Source organism: Trichomycterus rosablanca, chromosome 18, assembly GCF_030014385.1.
Source record: "Trichomycterus rosablanca isolate fTriRos1 chromosome 18, fTriRos1.hap1, whole genome shotgun sequence".
Taxonomy (NCBI): domain Eukaryota; kingdom Metazoa; phylum Chordata; class Actinopteri; order Siluriformes; family Trichomycteridae; genus Trichomycterus; species Trichomycterus rosablanca.
This window is the reverse complement of record NC_086005.1, coordinates 24,642,448-24,664,914: the sequence shown is the minus strand read 5'-3', so window position 1 is coordinate 24,664,914 and position 22,467 is coordinate 24,642,448. Positions and strand designations below refer to the sequence as shown.

The 22,467-nt window shown below is 37.3% G+C and overlaps 5 protein-coding genes across 5 annotated transcripts; 2 read left to right on the top strand and 3 right to left on the bottom strand.

Moving 5' to 3' along the window:
• The first annotated feature begins 1,732 nt into the window (after positions 1–1,732).
• On the top strand, positions 1,733–4,442 carry med11 (mediator complex subunit 11). Its single transcript, XM_063013865.1, has 4 exons — positions 1,733–1,788; positions 2,820–2,912; positions 3,188–3,318; positions 3,929–4,442. Exons 2-4 carry the CDS (start codon positions 2,843–2,845, stop codon positions 4,070–4,072), a joined length of 345 nt encoding a protein of 114 aa, XP_062869935.1. The 5' UTR covers positions 1,733–1,788; positions 2,820–2,842; the 3' UTR covers positions 4,073–4,442.
• Positions 4,443–4,729: 287 nt separating this feature from the next.
• Positions 4,730–6,766, bottom strand: rnasekb (ribonuclease, RNase K b). Its single transcript, XM_063013866.1, has 3 exons — positions 6,586–6,766; positions 6,305–6,387; positions 4,730–5,278 (listed from the first exon to the last, which is right to left on the bottom strand). Exons 1-3 carry the CDS (start codon positions 6,661–6,663, stop codon positions 5,134–5,136), a joined length of 306 nt encoding a protein of 101 aa, XP_062869936.1. The 5' UTR covers positions 6,664–6,766; the 3' UTR covers positions 4,730–5,133.
• Positions 6,767–7,335: 569 nt separating this feature from the next.
• On the top strand, positions 7,336–9,754 carry c18h17orf49 (chromosome 18 C17orf49 homolog). Its single transcript, XM_063014190.1, has 6 exons — positions 7,336–7,463; positions 7,545–7,639; positions 8,723–8,824; positions 9,012–9,196; positions 9,286–9,387; positions 9,487–9,754. Exons 1-6 carry the CDS (start codon positions 7,443–7,445, stop codon positions 9,549–9,551), a joined length of 570 nt encoding a protein of 189 aa, XP_062870260.1. The 5' UTR covers positions 7,336–7,442; the 3' UTR covers positions 9,552–9,754.
• A 529-nt stretch (positions 9,755–10,283) lies between these two features.
• On the bottom strand, positions 10,284–17,598 carry LOC134332515 (P2R1A-PPP2R2A-interacting phosphatase regulator 1). Its single transcript, XM_063014188.1, has 8 exons — positions 16,862–17,598; positions 16,052–16,142; positions 15,846–15,892; positions 15,432–15,483; positions 15,271–15,338; positions 14,998–15,053; positions 14,316–14,400; positions 10,284–13,773 (listed from the first exon to the last, which is right to left on the bottom strand). Exons 1-8 carry the CDS (start codon positions 16,960–16,962, stop codon positions 13,656–13,658), a joined length of 618 nt encoding a protein of 205 aa, XP_062870258.1. The 5' UTR covers positions 16,963–17,598; the 3' UTR covers positions 10,284–13,655.
• Positions 17,599–20,598: 3,000 nt separating this feature from the next.
• Positions 20,599–21,834, bottom strand: LOC134332942 (P2Y purinoceptor 3). The gene has a single exon (XM_063014779.1). The coding sequence runs from the start codon at positions 21,832–21,834 to the stop codon at positions 20,599–20,601; it is 1,236 nt and encodes a 411-aa protein (XP_062870849.1).
• Between the last annotated feature and the right edge of the window lie 633 nt (positions 21,835–22,467).

Here is a 22,467-nt window from a genome sequence, read left to right as displayed (position 1 = left end):
CGTTACCGGTGGTTGCCAGATCGCGTCACAAACAGGTAAATACATCATAAATAAAACTTGGTGCATGAGATGTGTTTTTTCATATTTCAAATATGCCTAAGTATTCTCTTTTCTTGATGCTTTTTATTACGTAAATATTTTTGTTTTACTTTTTTCGATGTAAATCACCTCATTGATCTGGCTTGTAGTTCATTCAGTCACTTAGCAAGTAAAAGTACCCCCACAAGAGAGAGGTATTAGCACTGTTTGATTCATTTATAAGCTTTTATTCTGTAAATTCTGTGCATTCGAGTTAAATCTATTTAAATAAAAATATTATTATAATAACTATAACAAATAACAGCAGGCCATTTTAAATCTTGGTTAGAAAGCTCTTTCTTGTTTGTTTAAGCAGTACTATGCACTAAATGTTAGGGGTGGTCGGATCGATCCAAATATCGATATTATCGATACCAACGTTGGTATTGGAATCGGATCAATACTAGTGTGATGGAATCGATACTTTTGTTTTACTTTTTCTTGCAACATTCAGCACGTTTCTCCTGTTTTATCAGAAAGTAAAGACCATGTCTGTACAGACTCGCTCCTCTCACATCGTACATGCTCACCTCGCTCCTCCTGCTCTGCTGTGTTTTGTTGTGGTACCGTCACGTTGCTCTGTTGTTAAAATCCTAACAGACATCAGTACGTTGGTAGGCATTGGAAGATTGTAAGTTTTTGAATACTTTGCTTTGCACATACAGAAATAAGGGAAATTTTATAGAAATAATAGTGTAAATTGTACGTACATAAAGTACAGATGCACCTTACGCACTTTGCGCATCCTACGCAAATGAATCGGCGCATGCGTAGTGAGGCTCTTGTTCCCTGCGTTTGCGTTTTGGTGAATGAGAGCTCTTTTCTTTTGACTTTGTGCTTATAAATGTAAACAGAAACAAGAAATCGGAGCGCTTTAAACAATTGAATTTATCTACAACCCTACTGAGAGCAGCTACTTACAAAAATTTATGTTTTAGAATAATAATATGATAGAGTTATACAGTACAACCGTTACACAACCGTCATACATATATATATATATATATATATATATGTATGACGGTTGTGTAACGGTATATATATATATATAGTTATTTTTCACCATCCTGGCATAGTTATAGTTACAGTTGTATAGTTATTATTTACACATCTTTTATTATTATTACTATTATTATTATAATGCATACCTAACTAATCCTTTATTATTATTACTGTTATTATTATAATACATATTTTTATTCATATGCTTATTGTTATTATTGCTATTATGTATATCGTACTATGTATATAGATATAATTCCATATATGTAAATAGCTATAGTCATAACTTTATATTCATATTAATCATAGATATACTGATTTACTGATATTCTCTGTTTTTTGCACAATGCTACAATTTGCACTTCTGGTAGATGCTAACTACATTATAAATACAGAGTGCTTATAGAAACAGAAATCACTGCGTTTACTCATAAATCATGACACTGCTCTCTCCTACACGAAAGTAAACAAACTGCTTTTATAAGTAAAAAGTATCCGTACTCATATCGGCGATACTGGCCCTGTATTTACTTGGTATAGGATCCATACCAAATTTTGCAGGATCGCGCGCCACTAAAGGGGGTAAATTTGCTTATCTGGCAACGCCAACGTTTTCTCGTTTTGGATAAACAGGAGCATGTCCCATTCTGCTTGCCGTCACTGAATCAGTAGAATCGTGTGTTGCTTTGTTATAAGCCCGAAGTAGAAGTGAGTACTTGTTTTAATAATATTACACTGTTTATGTAAAACTACTGCTGTTTAACTAATTGCACTTCTATTTATATATCTCGTTTTTTAATGAAACAAAAATATAGTAGCATTGGTGTTACAATTAGTGATTATAAGAAGGTGATTGCATGGGTTTGTTTTCACCCTGTAAAATGTAAAGTTGTTCACATATACTGTACTAATTTATACTGTACTAATTTATGTTGATGACACACTTTGGTTACACTCATGACAGCAAAGTTAATTACTCGTTACACAAGATTCAAGATACACTTGCATGTTTTCGGACTGTGGGAGGAAACCGGAGCTTCCGGAGGAAACCCACGTAGACACGGGGAGAACATGCAAACTCCACACAGAAAGAACCCGGATCGCTCCACCTGGGGATCGAACCCAGGACCTTCTTGCTGTGAGGCGACAGTGTTACCCACTAAGCCACCGTGCCGCCCGATTCAGTTGTAGATTCAGTCATATTTTTAGGTAATTATTATTTGATCTTGAATTTTAATGTTTTCATCACTAAGTACAAATTGTTACGTCATCATTTAGCAAAAAATTGATTATTAAATATACACAGTTCTCCACTTAAACAGTGAGATAAAATGGATGGATAATCCTGGTGTTTACTTGATCATGGTGTGGCGGCACGGTGGCTAAGTGGGCAGCACTGTCACCTCATTGCAAGAAGGTCCTGGGTTTGATCCCCAGGTGGGGTGGTCCTTGTCCTTTCTGTGTGGAGTTTGCATGTTCTCCCCATGTCTGCGTGGGTTTCCTCCGGGTGCTCCGGTTTCCTCCCACAGTCCAAAGACATACAAGTGAGGTAAATTAGAGAAACTAAATTGTCCATGACTGTGCTCTATATAACCTTGTGAACTGATGAACCTTGTGTAATGAGTAACTACCGTTCCTGTCATGAATGTAACCAAGGTGTAAAACATGACATTAACATCCTAATAAAACAAACAAGCAAACTTGATCATGGTAAGATTTTTTCTTTGTGTGTTCTGTAGATGAGACAAAAGTAACCTGCAGGATGGCTACTGACCGGTTGAAAGCACTGGAGGAAGTAGAGAAGGAGATTGCAGTTGTTCTGCAGTCTGCAGGTATTTGTCTCCACATTTAACTCTTGTTAGGAGTTTTACTAAAATTGTACATATAGGCAAAAGAACATGGACATCCCTTTCAAACAATAAATACAGCCACAACTATTGCTAACAGGTGGACAGATTGAAGTGTACAGCTGTGCATTCTGTATTAACAAACATACTAGATTTAAGTAACTTTCAGTGTGGCTCTGTGTGAGGTCTATGAAGAAATGTGTTGGTGAGTTTGGTGTTGAAGAATCTGACTTTCCTTGACTTGATTGTTCTTTATTTAGGAACCATAGTGCTGGAATTGTCAAAGGAAAAGCAAAATGCGAGCTTATTAGATCGCCAGCTTAACCAGTTTCAGACCTCAATTAACAGAGTGGAGAATGAACTCAGCTCTCAGATCCGCTATCTTACCCAGGTTGGTATGCTTCTTTATCCTTCTGCTGCGATAAATATTCAATACTCATTGATTTTTTGCAGGAGTAATGAGGCAAAAATGTTACGATGGATATCTTACAATACTTAAAATGTCTTTTGGCTACTGTTGTGTGCTAACTAATGTACTTTAGAACCACTGCTTTAGAGGATGTCATAAACAGCGGCACTCGGGTGGTTCAGCAGTCTATTTTGTTACCCCACTACCACTAAGATGTCAGTGGTGCTATTGGCCGAAGGGGCGTCTACGCAGACATGATTTGAGAGGGGGAAGGGTGGCCTGTTTCTGCCCTGCGCCCAGACCAAGCGTGGCACTGGCCAGGAAAAAGTGGTCGGCAGTCATTTACAGCCCGTATCAGACTAGATGTCTTATAAACATTAAGAAACTTTAAGTACTCTTTAAATATAATTTTTTATGTGTACATTTACACTCCTAACACCACTTGTATTGTATGTATTAATACTTCACACTAGATAAAGAAGGACTTGCAGGCCAGGAAGGAATTTAACACTTTGCTGTGATATTAGCAGAGTAATTTAAACTTGTCCAGTTGTAGTGTGTGCTGAGTTTTGTGTTTTCCATTTGAGTAAAGGTGGCAACTGGGCAGCCTCATGAAGGTTCAACATACTCAGCCAGAAAGGACTGCCAAATGGCGCTGAACCGAGCAGAATACGCCCGCATCAAGCTGGGAGAACTGAGACGGACCTGTGAGATGATGCTTGACCCCCAGACATGACCCCCAGCTATACGTTTTTGATAAATATAGCAGGATAGCACATCATACATGTTGAATAATGGGGTGTGAATTATACTCGTTTTTATTAAGTCTACAAACCAGGAAAGTCTTTATAAAGACATTTGCTTGATAAAAATATTATTTTTGCCTACAGACCATTGAAGAAATAGTTACAATTAGTATTGCTGTAATTTTTTATATCTTTTGGCTGCTCTTGTGTTTAAGGATCACCACAGTGGATCATTCTCTGAAATAAAATGCAGCTTTTTCTAAGTTAAATACAGCAACACACTGTGTAAAGAAAATAATTTAATAGTTGCTTTGCTTTTTTGTTACAAATAAAAGAATAAAAATTTATTTTCAGTCGAAATGACTGGTCTTTTATTTTGTCATATTAATCAGGTAAAGTTAATATCCATCACATTCACATATAGTATTACTATAGTATTACTACTGTGCCACATTCATTAAAAGGTACACAATTAAATTTAAGACATGACAGCAAAAACTAACAGTTTATCAAAGCTCCAGTATGTAACTTTAATAGTAGATCAGATGAAGTTGTTGATTCAAGTTATTGGCCTGCTATAGCGAAACAACTGCTTATTTTGTAAATCAGTCACATGATACCACACAGCATGATATTCCACAGCAGTGTTACATTGGTTGAAATGGTGTTTTTATTACCTAAAGTTACATACCACAGATTTAAATACTGCACTTTACTCTCAATAAACAAAAGCCACAAGTTACTAAACAAGGAAGCATCCAGACCAACACTACCATGTTTAATATTACAATGTACAGTAATTTATCACTACCAGTTGCTTTTTATCCCCCACCCACCTTCCCCCAAAGTCTTCTTTTGGAATGTGAAACTAAAAAAAAAAAAAACAGTGCATCATTACAACCATGCATGAGAACACACCACAGGTTTTTCTGTTGGTCAGGATGTCGGTTGGTTGGTTGGAATAATCAAATATAATAAATAATTATCTATTCCATAAATAAACTGCAAATAAATAATCGGAAGATTTGATGGATTGCTTAAAATCTTCAGCTTATGTCACCATGTACTCTTGGCGCTTGTTTAGACGGACCTGGCACAAGGAAACCGCACCAACCCCAACGTAGACGGAAGCTGCAATGAAGCAGTTAATGGCCACTTGGTTATACAGACTGTAGATCGCCTGGGGTGGATTTTTACTGTGGAAAAGAAGACAAGAATGAATCCCAGTGTCACTTTAAGTACAGATCAGTCCATTGATTCTGTGCAATACATGTAAGAATTCTATCTATCTTTTGCAGCTTTTTTATATTAATTGTTCAACCTCAACAAGTAATCTGGGTAATATACATCATCTAAGGACAGACAAGTGTATAACAAGGTGTACTAGCAAATAAGGAACCATGTGCAAACACAAAGACACAATTGTTAAATCAAATTGTTTAAAGCAATAAAATAATCATAATAACACTAAGCAAGACTTGTTTGCTTAAAAAGCGCTTCACTTAATCACAATCAATTACATTATATCAATTACATATATGAAATTATATGCTTCCAGCTTTGCAGCAACAGTTTAAGGAAGGCCCTTTCCAGTTCCAGCATGACTGTGACACAAAGCAAGGTTTATGAAGACATGAAGAAAAGCTTGGTTAAAGAAAGCCCCACTAATTACTGCTGGAATGAACTGGAACATGAGTGCCCAGCCATACAAATTATCTTTTGACTGAACGGGCACAAATTCCCACAGACATACTTCAAAGTCTTGTGAGAAGCCTTTTTAAAAGAGTGGCTGTTGTTACAGCTAAGAAGATCGCATAGAGGTCCCACTATTTTAAAGCCAAGTGTTTTTGAAATGGGATGTCCAACAAGCTCATGGTCAAGTGTCCAAATATTTTTTGCCATACTTCAACCAAGGCACCAGTGTCCTCGTTTTTCCACATCCTTACTTCACTTGGGTAGTTAAAGGGAAGACTTGGAATCATGTAAAGGTATGGAGGAAAGGAAATTTAAACCGGTTGCATCCATTTCTGTCTTGCATGTGAAAACACGACCTGCTGATGTTCATCTGGTACCCACTAGAGTCAAATTTCTACTGTTTGCACCTTTAATAATTAATTATCAATGTGTATCGAGTGCACTGCAAAGCACAGCAAAATATCAACCAATTTAATAAACAATAATACTGTATTTATCCTCCGCAGTGCAGTTTTATAGCTACTCACTCATTACGGATGTCTTCCTCAGTGAAGGGAACATCCTCAATCAGCACAGCAGATTTTGCACTGAAGAAGATCCCCAGCATCGCCTGTGTGAATGAATAACCCAAATTGTTAGCGTTTTATTTACACAATTCATGCTTTAACGATAAACAAGATAAACATGATCATAGTCGTGTGTATAAACTACCGATATATACCAGCAATTATTATGATAAATAGCAGTTGCTATTATTTTCAGCTAGCGTAGGAGCTAGCAATGTCATACATCTCATAACAGCTCTTACCAGCATTACAACTCCCCAAATGCTCAGCACAATTCCACACGCGGCCAGTTTGGGGCCACAGAATAACAGAGAAGGCATTGTCACCGAATATTCGATAACAAAAATATTAAACTATTAGATATTCTATAACGAATGATATCTGAAATCCTCCAATACGCTGTAATGGTCGCCAGTAGGCCTGGGCTTCGATCCCACTGAAAGTCGATTCGTCGATTCTCAGATTCCAGGCATTGGAAACCAGGAGTCGATTCTGAATCGTTTCGGCTCTAATAAGACGTTTAAAAGATGATTCAGTTATCGTTGCCTCACAGATGGATCTTTCTAAACGACAAGATGATGAAGTTAAATATAAAATTAGACTTTTTAAGTTACAGAAACATCAACTCTGAGGTACATGTCTAGGTGCAGTCTTAAATGAGAGTGGTTTTGGACAGTGTTGTGGCTTGAATGATTCAAAAATACGGTCTCGTCTCAAACAAATCCCAACGCTTTTGACTCAGAATCGGATTCGACTCCTAATTTCTTGAATCGAACAGCTCGCTTCGTTTCTATTCGGCTTTTGACCAATCACGTACATCCAGGAATCCAGGAACGCGCGTGCGTGTTAGCGCGGTTAGCAGCTCTGCTAACTGTTGAGAAAGTACAGTACACATTTTGAATGGAATATATACAATAACTAATATAATTTATTTGTTTACCCTGTTATTACACCTCTGCATGTTAGAAGTGAGCAAAATTTCCACAGTTTTTATTTATTCGTTGAGTATTTAGTTAGGTAGTAAGCTGGTTAACGGTGCTAGCAGCAGTGAGTATTGTTTGTGTTTTTGTCACAGTAAACTTAAAAGCGTAATAGCAAAATGACTTCATCTTCCGCCAAGGTCAGAACACGTTATCCTATTTAATACATAATAAATATATCTAGGGATCATGATTAATTAATTTGGTTCATGTTTCATTAGGTGGGTGAAATCTTCTCGGCTGCAGGTTCTGCCTTCACTAAACTGGGTGAACTGACGATGCAGCTGCATCCTGTAGCAGATTCCTCTCCTGCAGGGTAAATAAAACCCTCTGTTTCATCTATTTCATACACAGATCTAATTCATTCAAAGTGCATTAAAAGCAGAGTAAAAGGCACATATGAAACATACACTCACCATCCACTAGGTACACTTAATGACCATTTTATCAGCTACTTAAACCACTTCCAAATTATATGCATGACATTATTACATTTACATTACATTTTCAGCATTTAGCTGTTGCTTTAATCCAAGGTGACTTACAGTACTGTTACAGTATACTGTCTAAGCAAGTGAGGGTTAGATAAGATAAGATAACACTTTATTGATCCCGAAGGAAATTGCAGTGTCACAGTACTTTACAAATTACACAGTTACAAGTTACAATTTACAAATTACAGTACAGTAATTTGTTAAGGGCCTTGCTCAAGGGCCCAACAGTGACAACCTGGGCAGTGGTGGGGCTTGAACCAGCGACCTTTTGATTACCAGTCCAGTTCCTCAACCGCTAGTCTACAACTGCCCTTGTTCCAGCCAAACTTGTTTACTTGCAATATTATCACCACACCACATCCATTTCATTCCCAAACACTGGGTATTCATATAGGGCTCATACTTTTTTGGAAATGTTTTCTATCAGATTTTGAAACATGACCGCACACTTTTCCTTTTTCTGATTAATTATTAGTAAGTTTGAGCACTTAGTTTGAATGGATAAGGCCTGGTGCTCTTTTATCATTCAAAAAAGCATCCCAACCCAAGGCATACTCTAGACAAATGCCAAACCTAGAACAATATGTCATGCTTCAAGATGTTGAAGCTTTAGAAAATGTTTTTCCAAAGCTGCAGTCACTCATGTTTAGCAAAATAAGAACATGTTAGGACAGTATTAATGTAATTTGCTTGAATACATTAAACCAGGTACTCGGCTCATGTAGTGGTAAATTAGTCTAGCCCACTATACCTGCGATCCAGGGTTTGAACCTCTAGTGGTGCTTGGGAAGGGGGATTGCCAGTGTGTTTTTGCATTGCACCCAGTGATGACAAAACGATATTGGTGTCTGAGTAAGACTTGATAATTTTTTCTGTCTTCTGTTTTTCCTCACACCTCTCTGCAGGGCCAAATGGACAGACACTGAAATTGAGATGCTGCGTTCAGCCGTGAGCCGCTTCGGAAATGATTTGAACAATATAAGTTCAGTCATTAAGGAGCGCACAGTGTAATTTTGTCTTATTGATTTGTCTTCTGTCTCGTGCCAAACATTTATTAAAATATGTTTTTTGCAATTATTTTATGTGATGTGTTGTGACTTGTTAAAAAAGTTTAACTGATCTAGATGAAAAACATAGAATTACAAACCATATAACAAGCCTTTTAAAACCCTTCTCTGTTCTCTCCTTTTTAAGTTCCCAAATCAAGACCACAGTAAAGAGGAAGCTTTATGATGATAGCGGAGTTCCTCTTGCATCCGAGTCACCACAAAAATCTGTGAAGAAACCTGGCCTGGCTCCAACCTCTCAAGCTGTTATGAAAACAGGGCTGCATAGACCTTCCACATTACAACCCACAATAAAAAAGTCAAAGACTGCAGGTAAATTTTGGAAATGAAGCGTAACCTTATTTAGGTTGTGTTGATTTCTTGCAGGACAAACTAATGATTTGACTGGTTCTCTTATTCAGACGTGACGCTCAGTGCACTGAATGACTCTGATGTCAATAGTGACTTGGTGGATATGGAAGGACTTGGAGAGGGATCTAACAAAAAGCCAAACTTTGATCAGGGTAGGATAGTTTGCTGATAAACAACTGTATGCTGATAAACTGTACATGTGTTATTGGATGTAAGTATTTGACACTGTATTTTTGATTCTGTTTCTCTAGAGTGCCTCAGTTTGGATTCCAGCCTTATAATGAACTCCAGTGACCTGCCTCTGCTCTCCCGGTGATGACACATTGTACATGAACTATTTAAAAGACTCTGTGTTTATGTTGACTGAAACAGAAGTGTACCGCAGAAAACTTTGATCTGGATTTCTGTACCTGGAAATAATCACTCACTGATGTTACTTAATTCAACACATACATACATAATTACTTGATTCATGATTCATAAGCTGGAGTTAAATAAAGTTGGGGGTCAATTTTCCAATCCACTGTTTTAAAAACCAGGACATTTTACTGTTTAGAATGAACTTTATCATGGATGCTGCAGGGTACAACATTGTACAGTTCTCAGACTTTCCAAATAAGCGTTAAATTAATGCTTCATTTAGATGCATCAATGTTATTGTTTCTGGTCTGAAACAATAGACCAGGAACAATAAAAATTTTCTGCTAGGGTATTATACAGCATTTCAACTACAATATTAAGTTTTAAGTGTACAGTTTCTATTCAACATAGCGGTGCTATCGGCCAGCCGGGCATCTGCACAGTTACGATTGGCTGAAGCCTGGTGATGGATTGATGCCTTGTCCCGGATGTTCCTGTCTTGGTCACAGTGTTTCACTGTGCAACCTGCCCATGCAATAAAATGCATTGCAATAAAAGGGAAATGATTAGTAAAAACAACAACTAAAGCCATATAGAAAGTGAAAATGACAATTACTTGTCGTATTAACTGTGCATGAAAAGGCTTTCGGATCATTTGCGCTGAAATACACACAACAAATAAAACACATTGTCTATACAGTATTTTATTTTCTTGAATATATACAATGTAAAATACAAATTCAAAGGCTACAACACTTAATCTGTAAGAAATGAAAAATGTCATGATACAGTATGCAATACTCAAAGGGAATGAATATTTATTACCTCTGTTTTATTCAGTCTCAGAAAAATACATCTTCCTTATTTCTTTATGGCAGCTAAAGTATATTTACATCTCAACAAGAGGCAAGAGCTGTTGTACGTCATTTTACAGAGGAATCAATATAGATTCTGGCCTTGATGATGTTGGTTTTGTAACAGTTACTGATAAATTTTTAACACTTTTCCTTCACCCTTTTTAAAGAATTGGATAGGATGTAAATCAGAGCGACTTTTCCCACTGAAGTGACAAAAATAAAGAACAATAATAAAATCTACACATTTAAAGAAAATATAAACAGAATTGTTTTTTTTTTCAAGTGATACTTAAACATAGTTTACTTAAGATCGCTGGAGAACATATTCTAAACTAAACTACAAAGCACTTCTGGTAACGTTGGGATGTTTTTTGCAATGCAAAAAAACGAGAAGTTTTATTTATTTGACCAAAGTACAAAGATTTACAATAATTTCACTGAGCAATTGAATTGTATTTTGCAAGTCTTGTTGAGCTTGACAGTTCTGTGATGAGCCGCGACACATCTTTGCTTGCAAGGACCGATCCTCTGGTGGATCCTCCTTTTATACCCAATCATGATTCCCTCACCTGTTACCAATTCACCTCATTATTGTGAAATACTTTCAAATGATGTGGTGTCAATATTTAATCAACCTCTTCTGTTTTTATTTACAAAATACAATTAAGTTGGTCAGTGAACACATTGGAGATCTTCTCTTTGTGCTTTTGTCAGTTAAATGGCACAAAAAGTTTAAGAAAATCATCAAATCACTGTCATTTTTTTGCATTTCACAAAATGTCCCACTGTTACCAGGAAATGGGGGTTTGTATTTCTAAATTCCATAAATAACATTTTCATTCAACTGATCGAAGCTATATATGAAGAAAATGACAGAAGCCACAGAATGTTTTAAACGAATTAGAGTCTTCAGAGTCCTGTTCTGTAATGTATTTAAATCTATATTGCACTTTCATTCTGAAGACCCAGCATGGATATTCATTGGTTTTATTCTTTAAGCATATACACATACAACTGGAAACTTTAAGTGACAATATGTGCAAGTATCTTTGGAATTACTTAACAAGGCATTTCATTGTACCAGCAATAAAGCTTAATTATGTGGAAAAGCCTATGACAAAAATCAAGTTCCTTACAGCAATGGACCTTGAGTTAAAGTGTAAGGGCACAATTTAGCTTCTAGGAAGTCTGAAATGTAACACGAGCCAGTATTTCTGACTAAAATTCACATGTTTAGTGCAGGAACAAGTGCACAAAGCCGACTTTTTACTCCCACTATCAAGTAAAACAACAGATTGTGTCTGATTTAAATTATATTTGTCTATTTCTTCTACTCCAAGTCTTTTCCAATTTCTGATTGTGAGAGTCTGCAACTGGCAGGTCAAGGTAGATCGCCATATTGCATACAGAGAGTCATGCCTTGCAACCCTGTGAATCACCCACCACTCAGCAGAATGGACATTGCTGTACGAATACTGGGAAAACCTGTCGAGGGTCAGTTGTGCCTTTTGGTCACCCAGCCAGGTTAAAAGCACATTTGAAAATTAAACTTGAGAGTTCAAGCTCTCAGCAGAAGTGAGCTGGTGTATGTAAATGTATTTAAAACATATATGGCATAAGCTTTTGGGGCTTTTTTACCCTCTCAATACTCAACAGTATTTGGACATCTGCCCATGGACCTGTTGGATTTTCTATTAAAAAACCACAGCGTGGTCAGGTCAAGGTTTTGTGCAGGTCACTGAAGTTTCTTCACACCAAACTCATCAAACCATGTATCAGTAAGCTAAAACAAGAAAGATCATTCCCCAAATTGGTGCCATTAAGCCTATATCTATTTTGATTGTACAACCGATTGTGGACATTGTGTCTATATGCATTTAGTCAAACAGGTTAGGTCTTTTATTAATGCTTTACACAAAAAAAGCTAAGTATTTTTACTCTACCCCAGACAGGGGTACCTAATATTGTGGACTTTGTTCCTGCACTGTATGTGCTGTGCATTTTCTACCACAGTCCTAGTCATGCTTAAAGTCATTAAAGCATTTGTCTGCAATCAGCAATACTGTACATCCACTTGTCAGTACATTCTTACTTATGCACTTGGGTAAACCAACCAAACAAGCAAAGCATAGCAATGATCCCACTCATAAAATAATATTAACTATTAAGTATAATGTCTAACACTTTATGCATTAATTGCTATTTTTGTCATAATTATGTACACAGTCATCTAGTGTGCGTGTAGTTTGTCCTTTATTCACATGGGTTAAAAGAAAAAGAAGGATTATATTATATAATATAATCATGGATAATATTGGACACCCTTGCAAATGATCGGTAGGTGTAAATCACTATAATGGTTTTGATTCATCACCAACACAATGGAACATTTCCATTCTGAAAGGGGAAGTGTTTTCTTTTGGCATGACAATGGCCCAATTACAAGGGTTAAAAAATGGTTTGATGACAAGCAGAATGATAAATGCGTGCACAGCCACCAAATCCCAATTCAGCTTAAAGCCTATGGGAGCTTTTGCTCAGATGTGTTTGTCGGACAGCACTCTCCACCAGAGTCATCAAACCTGAGGGGGTTCATCCCACCACTTCACTTCCAGAGCCTTCTAGAATGTACGCCAAGGTGCAAGGTCAATATATGTCTGTTTTCTGTGTATAACCCTAGATGTGACCTTAAGAACCCCAGTATTTTTGTAGCTATTTAACACTTCGTATTGAAAATATGAATTATTACATTTCGGAAGACTTGACCAGGTTGCAGATGTTAAAAAAGCTGTTCTGGCCTTGCTTAGAAGTCGAGCAAAGAAGGACAAAACATGTCAGCTAGAATTGTGGGAATTCTATTTCTGTTACACACTTGCAAGGAGACCCTTGCCCCAGTGCAAATAAACTATTAACAAGTCAGATGATCCTGGGCAGCACCATGCCTTATCTGGCATTAACACATCTTAATCATTTATCTTCGGTTCACTTCCTTCAGTCAAAAAGTCTTCTTGATAAAGTTTTCTTCAAATCTCATGGAACTGAATACATTCCATGGGAGCACCAAGTAAATGAGACGGAGATCAGATCTCAGAATAGGACTACTGTATTAATCAAGAGTTCAGAAGGTTTGATAGGCATAAGGACAGAAAATGTGTCCTCCTTACTTGATGGACAGGTCAGAGTAAAGGCTCTGCTGTGTTGCTCTAGATGCTGGGATGCTGAGAAGTGAATAGTGAGGGAGGAGACAGAGACAGTGGGATGGTCTGAGGGCTTGAACAGACAGGTACAGCTCCAGATGGTGAGTCCACTGACTGGGAAACACTGCACAGATATACAATAAAATAGTACAAAATAAACTTTTTGTGTAGTGTTTTATATATAGTGATGCACAAACTACATAATATGAATGATTTTAAAGGTTTACCAGGTTTATTTTAGAGCATGTGTCCAATTATCCATGTAAATAGCAAAACCACAAAAAAAACTTTGAATCATCTAAACCAAACCGTTTTTTTGCTGTGTGCACATGGTGTAATCAGACTGAATGCAGCCACAACACTGTAAGATTCAATCTGTGCTAAAACATCAGCTTAAGCAATAAAATTAAAGTGAAGTCTGTAGCTCAAACAGCCTGAGCAAAGATAATAAAAGTACCTGGTGTTATTCAACAAAAAAATTCACATTTTTACATTTTCAGTAGATGGTAAGTAGTTGTTGAACTTTAGATGCTTTTCTACAATTACAATTACTTTATTTTTATAAAAAATATTTGTATGTAAAATAGCAAGAACAAAAAGATCTCAATGCCAAAGCTGATCAGGGGTTCAACAGATATTTCACTGTTCCTTAGACAATGACCTCACCTGACAGTACAACTAGGTATATGGGCAGGATCTGTAACTCCAGCAACAAAGAGCTTTTTAGGTGGACCATCTGATTCCACACCACCTGAAATTATGTAGAACAAAACATTATGTAGACTGTTGCTATGCTAAAAAATATGGTTCCATGGTGTTATAAAAAACATTCCCAAAAACTTTTAAAATGCAGTAAAAACAACAATCAGTAATTTGGTAATTCTCTTGAACCTGAAGTGCAAATAAAAGATTTTCAATGCTTTGCTTGATCGTTTTTTTGTAAATGTAAACACGGGGTGTTCGGGTACAGTTGAACAGTTGCTTGCAAAGACTAAGCACTGTATACTCAATCATGATTCCCTCACCAGTTACCCATTCCCCTGCGTTTAGTGGAATAAAGTGGTGTAACTTATATATACACACGTCATTCTATAAACTTTTTGAATTTATTTTGCCCTTTTAAAACTTTTAATAGTGTTGTTGGTTTCAAATACAAAATTTGTTCATATTTACAAAATACTAAGTTGGTCAGCCAAAACATTAAACGATTTTCCTTCTGTCAGTTAAATAAAGGTTCCAGAGATTGAACAAATCACAAGTTCTTGTTTTGATTGCATTTTACAAAATGTCCCAACTTTTCTGGAAATTGGGTTTGTATGTGGAAATTAGTCATAAATATATTTCTTACCTTTTCTTTTTAGAGGTGCAGCTACTGGCCATCTCACAGGAGAACTCACAGAGCCCCTTTTAAAAATCCAAAATATTACAAATGTGCCTTTATTGTTGGACAGAAACATGACAGTATGTGTGTTTACATGCACATGATTTTTAATTTTCTGTCTGCAAACACAGTATTTTACTAAAGTATGAGGATTAAGCCTCTTCTCTTCATGAATATGAACATTTGAATATTTACTGTTTGTTCATTATTTATGTCATGCAATAAGAGCAGATAACTTACCCTCGGAATCTTCTTGTAGGACTGGGGGAAGAATTGGGCGTGACTCCAGAGTCCTGGGAATGAAAACCCTGTTAAGTGGGAAAAGAATAAGTGAGTAAAACATTTTGAAACAGCAAAGATTATCTAAAGCTGATGAAACTGAGGCAGTATATCATACTCACTTGTGATAGATGTTCATGCCAGTGACTTCCAGGAGGTAGGGGGGTGGAGGCACTATTTAAAAAAGAGATAGCTCGTGTAAGTGATAACAGCCCCAAACTGTCCTGTTATAAGAAAATAACAAATGACGCCGTGGCAATAAAGTCGTAGATTTTATTTTTCCAGTTGGGCAGCTGTTTTCTCACTTATAACAGAAAAAAACTTTCCCCAGTTTAAATCATGGGGTTTTACTGTGCTTTGTTTTCCCATAACTGAACAGTATGAAAAAAGGAAACTTTCAGATTTTATGTACATGATAAAAATGGTCATGGTTAAAATAGCTAAATCCAGTAGTTAGGATGGGTGTCTACATCAGTTTGGCTATGCACTGTATGTCACATTTTAAATATGATTAAAATACTGACATATCTGATTACCTTAGTCTCTGAAAACTTCCTCTAAGCGCAAGCTCCATATTGTCCATCTGCAGCCAAAACAATCCTGTCAGTGCAATCAAGACCTCATGCAAACTATGCCAGTTTCTCAAAACATGTCTTGTAATAAACCTTAAATAAATAAACACCTAAAGCTTATGAATTACACAGCAGAAGCAACACTACGGCAAAGTATACTTCAGTCTCACCTGCCGTCTGTGATCTGGTCTTGGGTTTACAGACATACTGCTTCGTCGATACCGAGCCGAGGTGTTAGAGCTGAACACGGTCATTCCGTCACTGTTGTGACAATTTGAGAGAAATATAATTAATTAGAGTTACCGTGATAGACTATGGAATTATAAACAATGAATGAGATGTAGTTGTAGAATCTGGGATACTACATAGTCGCAGTGACCAGATTAGAGTCAAGATTCAAGGGCACTTAAATGTCGTGGCTATATTGTGATGCATATTTTGACAACTAGAGTCTAATTTTGAATGACTATTACACTCAAAGTATGTTGAAAGTATTGTATTCTATTTAGTATCATTACCCCCCAAATACATCCCTTTTTTTGCCCTATAATTTCTTCTAAATGTAGCTGTTTTGGTGGGCTTTCAAACATTATCAGCCCATTTAAGGTTTTGCCACAGCATTGCAATGGAGTTTAAAGACGACGACTTGGCCACTATGTTATTGTTTCTTTCAGCCATTCAGAGGAGGACTTGCTGTTGTGCTTTGTTTTCTTGCATAAACCAACTGTGCTTGAACTTTAAACAACAGACTGATCAATAGACATTTTTCTTGAGTATTTTCTGGTGGAAGTAAATTCATGGTCCAGTCAATTATGGCATGTTGCCCTGGCCCAGAAGCAGCAGATCATTCCCACACAATCACTTGCATTTTTAAAATGCTTATCTTGGTTGTTGTTTTTGTCTGGATTGCAGGTGTACCTAATACATTCACTATAAACAATCAGACTTGGTTACCTGATGCAGGTATGTTCATCTCCTACCTGACATTAGTGATCATGGGGGCGCTGTTGGACCGCCGTAAAGCTCCGCCCCCGTTTCCTCCAGCTGCGCCTGCGCACTGGTCCACCTCCATTCTCTCCATGGCTGCTCAGCTGGCGGGTGTGAGTTGAACAGGCGGCCGGACAGAACGTGCTCCACTGCGGCGTCTGCTCCAAATTTAAGGCGGCGAAAGCCTGACCAGCAGGCCGCACGCAAATAATAAAAGCGCTTGGTCCAATTCAGAGCCGCCTGACAAGTGACCAAGAATTATTTCAGTTTTTTACCCATCAGTTGCATTCTGTCCGAAGTTGAAATGCTCGAACCCTCGACGCGGGGCAGAAAACTCAGTCAACTAGTTAGCCGTTTTGCTAAAAGTTAACAGTTAGCTCCGACAGGTTTAAAGAGCTTGTGGAGTAACGTTAGAAGTTTAGAAAACTTTCCCCCAACTCTTTACATCACATTATCGTTTTAAAAACACAATAATGACTAAATACATAAAATAGCGGTCAGCCGAGACGGTTCGTTATCCAGCTACGCGGCTATTTACCAAGTTTAAGAGCTAGTTTGTAAACCACCCGCATAAAATCAAAAATACAAATCCTAAGAAATGTGCAGGAAGTTTTCTAAACAAATGCATTCTGTTTCTAGAGTTCTCACGTTGATTGTTTAAAGCCTTCAGGTAATCCAAACCAGCTGAAAAATGCTCGGTCTTTCGTTAAATAAGAAAATAAAAATATATAACCCGCAACCAAATATTGCTGGACTTCTTCTAGAGCAACAGCACCTCTCTCTGATCATGCGAGGAACTGCATACTCATCTCACTGGTTTTCTCTTTAGTAACAGGTATTTTAAACTGGACAATACATCCAGTTTAGTAAATAAACCCAGAAAATGTGCAAATAGTGTTCAGTTTCATAGATGCACAACAGGACATATACAATGCTTAACTAAACTGGTTGACCTTCAAGTTCAACCTAGGTTGCTGACTGACATAAATGCATCTAACAGCTACTAACTTTCTGACTTTCCCTATGGGATTAATAAAGTTATCTATCTATCTAAAACTAACCACAACTAGCTAAAATGATTCACTTCCATTAGTTATCAGGGTGATTTGCAGGCTTTCTCTCACAGTTTTATCTATTACAATGTATTAGCAATACTTCTTCTCTTTCCTTAAAGTTAATATTTTGAGTTAAATTAGCTGAATAAAAGGGCGGCACGGTGGCTAAGTGGGTAGTAGCACTGTCGCCTCACAGCAAGAAGGTCCTGGGTTCGATCCCCAGGTGGGGCGGTCCGGGTCCTTTCTGTGCTGAGTTTGCATGTTCTCCCCGTTTCCTCCCACAGTCCAAAAACATGCAGCTAGGCTAATTGGAGACACTGAGTTGTCCTATATGCACCTAGCCGCTATAATGCACAAACCAGTGCATTGTAGTGCCAGTCCCAAGCCCGGATAAATAGGGAGGGTTGTGTCAGGAAGGGCATCCAGCGCAAAAAAAACTGTGCCAAATCAATGTGGATCAAAAAGTGGACTGGTTTTAATGGGCACACGCAGGAATACCCTGAATAGGGCGCCAATCCATCTCTAGACTTTTGCAGACCATTTATAGTCAAAGCTGTAACACAAGCATGTATATACAGTGCTGTAAACAAGTCTTTGCTTCTCACCTGATTTCTTCTACTTTGTAGACATCTTCCAACTCATTTCAATAAATGATGAAGACAACACAAGCAGCTTTTGGGATGGATGATCATTCCATTTATTTAAGCTTCCACAGAATATCATCATTGGATCATCAGTCTTTGAGGTCATCTAGATGTTTTTAGGCAAATGCAAGATGAGCCATTGTGTTCTTTTTGGTCAGACGTTGATTACGAATTGCAACTCTCTCCCATTGATGTCATTGTTGCCCAGTGTCTTTCTTATTGTGGAATTGTGTACACTGAACTTAACTGAGGCAAATGAGGTCTGCGGTTCTTTAGATGTTTGAGACATTTTAGACTGCTTCACATTGCCAGAAAGTTTCTATTTAAGTAATGTTTTAAGTGATGTATTTAAGTGATGTTTAACAGCATTTTTTCAGTAAAGGAAATTACCATTAAAAAAGCATTTTGTGTTTACTTGGGTTATCTTTGTCTAATATTCATATTACTTCACAGCACTATATAAGGCCCACTTGTCAAATAATTGCTGGATATCAGTGACTCTGTGGGGTCCTTTTTCATTGGTGCTAATTCATTTGTATTTATTCATAAGCAATACACACTACCATGTCAGTTTTACTGCTGTGTTGAGAAGTGTTCACCAGCTAAGTTATGTCTGGTTGCAGTCTGAACCAATATGAATAAACACCTGGAGCATAATTTACATAGATGGTTTTTTGGCGCTAAGACTGTTTTACCGATATTAGATTAATTGTGGATACTGGTGGGTCTAATATACTATCATGCCTCGACCGATTTAGTGACACCACTGTGCTGAGAATGGTCCACCACCTGAATAATATCTGGAAACATAAATGTATCTTTCCATGCCAGCGTTAAAGAATACAGTAGAAATATTATGATTAGCTACATCAAGATAATTTTCAAGATAATTCAAGATGAAATTGTAGATCTTTAAATGTTTACTGTGAAGGGGCTGGTTTTGTAAGAACTTCACAAAAAAATAATTGGTTATAGGTTTAAAAAAGTGTTTTCAACTGTACATATAGCAATCCTGTCCATAAAACAGAAGTATTGAAGAAATAGTGTTTTAATTTTTTTTGTCAGGATCAAGACAGTAAAGACTAACAGGTTCCTATTAATATCATACATTAGTAACAATTAGTAACAGTAACAGTTTCTGTTTGTTTTTCCAAAAATGTACACTATATTTGATAAATACTTTTTCAGCTTTCTCATTGCGTAACTCATTTACCTGAATGCTAATAGTCAAAAAATAAATGATTAATAGAAATAAAATAATATTTATATACACAGCTGTCTGTATTAAGGCAACAAATAGCTCTTTCAATTCCAAAAGTAGTGAAAATATGAACAAAAAGGAGTAAAAAAAAAAAAAAAACTGTAAAATGCTAACTGTAAAATGCTAACTGTAAAATGCTAAGTGTAGAATGCAAATGTAAATTCAAAGTGCCCCTGTACTCAAAAATATTTGTACCTACTGGTTTATTTATTTTATTTTAATATATTTTAATTGTAAAAGTTCCTTCAAAAACTGATTTATTGCAGAATTACCTGCTAATAATAATAATATGCTAAAAATATGCTATTGTAATTAATCAGCTTAGTTATCTGCTAGCAAATGAGGTGGTTAGCTCCAACCTTTTTGCTAATGTTACCTACATTTAGCTACTGATAAATAAATAAAAGTAAAATGCTTTAATGGATATAAAGTATGGATATAAAGTCTCTGCTTCTGACATGGTGAAAGTGCAGAGTGATGTAGAGATAATTAGTGAAAACTAATAGGTTACCACCCATAATAAAGGCAAAATCCACCTCATTGCTTCACAAACTGTGGTTTGGTTAAAACTACAATAGGTGGAATTTGTAACATGTAGATGGAGAATTAAAATTAAATTACTTTATTATAATTCTCTAATAAACTTATTCCTAAATGTATTTACAGCTCAAAACTGTGTTGAATATACAGTTAAACATTTCTCCTGAGGAAAGCAGCCATATACCAAGCAATTAGTAGATAAAGTTAGAACAATAAATAAATGTGTAAAATTATTCAGACAGTTCATATGAAAGCCACCATGCAAAAGGTTTGGCTATATTCACAGTCCTGTGTGTAATCCCTTTGGGTTTGGAGGCATTCTCCAGATTATAGTTTGGATCCTTTTCACCCTGTTCCCCCACCTCTTTAGTTTTCAGTCCTCCAAGAGGCCTTGATGGCCAAACATGGTGTGTGTAATGATTGCTGTCTGAAAATTCACAGCAAGATATCCCGTTGTCCCCTGTTAGGTAGTAAAGTAGAGCGTTGAGCCAGGAATTAAACGATGCCAGGGGTCGAGTCACTTTGTAGCAGATGGAGATAGCCTGCATGATGTGGCACCCTGCATTTCTCTGTTTAAATATGAGGTAGAGCGTCCGGGTGATATGGAATGGCAGGAAGCAAAGCGCAAACAAGAAGGTTATGGTGATGATGGTTTTGATAGACTTGCGGCGCATGCTGATATATGGAGCATGCTGCGAGCCAGAGATGGATATCGATGGGTGATTGGCAGTGCCTGTTTCACTATTGCCACCCTCCTGCATATTTGGCTGGGTGTGCAGGGTCTGAATAATGGTTCGCACCACCTGCGAGTAACACCATGCGATGACGATGAAGGGAACGAAGAAGCCCATAATGTGAAGAAGGATTCCATATGGGATGTACTCTGAGAACTCATGATCTGTTGCAACGTCAAAACAGTTTGTGTACGTCTCTGAGCCTGCAGTGTTTTCTCGAAAAACGTTGCCAGTTTGAGCAAAACGAAAAATTGGGCATGTGAGCAGAAACACCACGACCCATACTACGCAACATGTGCTCTTCACGGCACGCTTGCTTTCCATGGTGATGGTCTTGATAGGGTGGCAGATGCCCATGTAGCGATGCACAGAGATGCAAGTAAGGAATAAGATGCTGCAGTAGAGGTTAAAATAGAAGAGAAAGCGCACCAGTCTGCACATGAAGTCCCCAAATACCCAATGGTCATGCATGACATAGCTAGCCACCAGAAATGGCAAAGATAGACTGTACATCAAGTCTGTAGAAGCCAGGTTGACCATGTAAATCAGCGAGGCATTCCATCTGTGGGCACCACGGTATGAACGCAGAAGAACAGTAGAGTTCAGGACAATGCTGAGCAAGAATGTGACAGAGTAGCACAAAGGTAAAATAACATACTTGTACGATTCATCATAGCTGCAGCTGAGCGGTACTGTCAGGTTGGTAGACGAGTTCATGAGTTTATCTGCCATGGCTTTAGAGGAAGCAGGAGTAATCAGCTGTTTACACCACACATCATGTACATTTCCACTTGAATGCTTGTAATCCCTTGGTCCTGTTTACATTCCTGGGGTTAATGTCCAAGTAGATTTTCCCAGTGGTAAAATAAATCCTGGTTGTTTTGAAAATGAGAAACAAAGGATCAAAATTAGAGATGCAGGACAATGTTTTAAACCTTTCTGTAACACTCAGGTACACTACAAGTATTAAGCTTGGTGTTCATTCAGTCTGCAGGAATCCCAACAGGAAATGTATGTTGAGCAATCATCATATTGTGCTGATCTAGTAGTTTTTGGTCTATTAACCTTTCAATCAGTAACAGACTCTTACATCTCAACTCGCCATTCATCCTTCTAGTTTTTTCTAGTGTCTGTAAACTTCCTGGCATTTAACAACTTGTAAATACAATATCTTCTTTATTACCCCAGGTTTTCCTAAAATGTAAACAGAAAATACTAACCTGTCTGAAATGGTTTTATTTCATCCACGCAGTTTAACTCTTATGTCGACATCTACATATCCAGTGTTTGTGACATGGCGGAGGTTTTTACACTGCAGAGGCATTTGGTTCTGAAGGTGCACTTTGGTAAATAATTAATATTCTT

Excerpts from the sequence above, each read along its gene's own strand:
- med11 (XM_063013865.1), top strand. The coding sequence starts at position 2,843 with ATGGCTACTGACCGGTTGAAAGCACTGGAGGAAGTAGAGAAGGAGATT. Across the intron at positions 2,913-3,187 it reads AGTTGTTCTGCAGTCTGCAG|GAACCATAGTGCTGGAATTG; the intron begins GTATTTGTCTCC and ends TTCTTTATTTAG. Across the intron at positions 3,319-3,928 it reads AGATCCGCTATCTTACCCAG|GTGGCAACTGGGCAGCCTCA; the intron begins GTTGGTATGCTT and ends ATTTGAGTAAAG.
- rnasekb (XM_063013866.1), bottom strand. The coding sequence starts at position 6,663 with ATGCCTTCTCTGTTATTCTGTGGCCCCAAACTGGCCGCGTGTGGAATT. Across the intron at positions 6,388-6,585 it reads TTTGGGGAGTTGTAATGCTG|GCGATGCTGGGGATCTTCTT; the intron begins GTAAGAGCTGTT and ends TCATTCACACAG. Across the intron at positions 5,279-6,304 it reads GAGGAAGACATCCGTAATGA|TAAAAATCCACCCCAGGCGA; the intron begins GTGAGTAGCTAT and ends TCTTTTCCACAG.
- c18h17orf49 (XM_063014190.1), top strand. The coding sequence starts at position 7,443 with ATGACTTCATCTTCCGCCAAG. Across the intron at positions 7,640-8,722 it reads GCAGATTCCTCTCCTGCAGG|GGCCAAATGGACAGACACTG; the intron begins GTAAATAAAACC and ends ACCTCTCTGCAG. Across the intron at positions 8,825-9,011 it reads GTCATTAAGGAGCGCACAGT|TTCCCAAATCAAGACCACAG; the intron begins GTAATTTTGTCT and ends CTCCTTTTTAAG.
- LOC134332515 (XM_063014188.1), bottom strand. The coding sequence starts at position 16,962 with ATGGAGAGAATGGAGGTGGACCAGTGCGCAGGCGCAGCTGGAGGAAAC. Across the intron at positions 15,893-16,051 it reads GACCAGATCACAGACGGCAG|ATGGACAATATGGAGCTTGC; the intron begins GTGAGACTGAAG and ends TTTTGGCTGCAG. Across the intron at positions 15,484-15,845 it reads GGAAGTTTTCAGAGACTAAG|TGCCTCCACCCCCCTACCTC; the intron begins GTAATCAGATAT and ends TTTTTTAAATAG.
- LOC134332942 (XM_063014779.1), bottom strand. The coding sequence starts at position 21,834 with ATGGCAGATAAACTCATGAACTCGTCTACCAACCTGACAGTACCGCTC.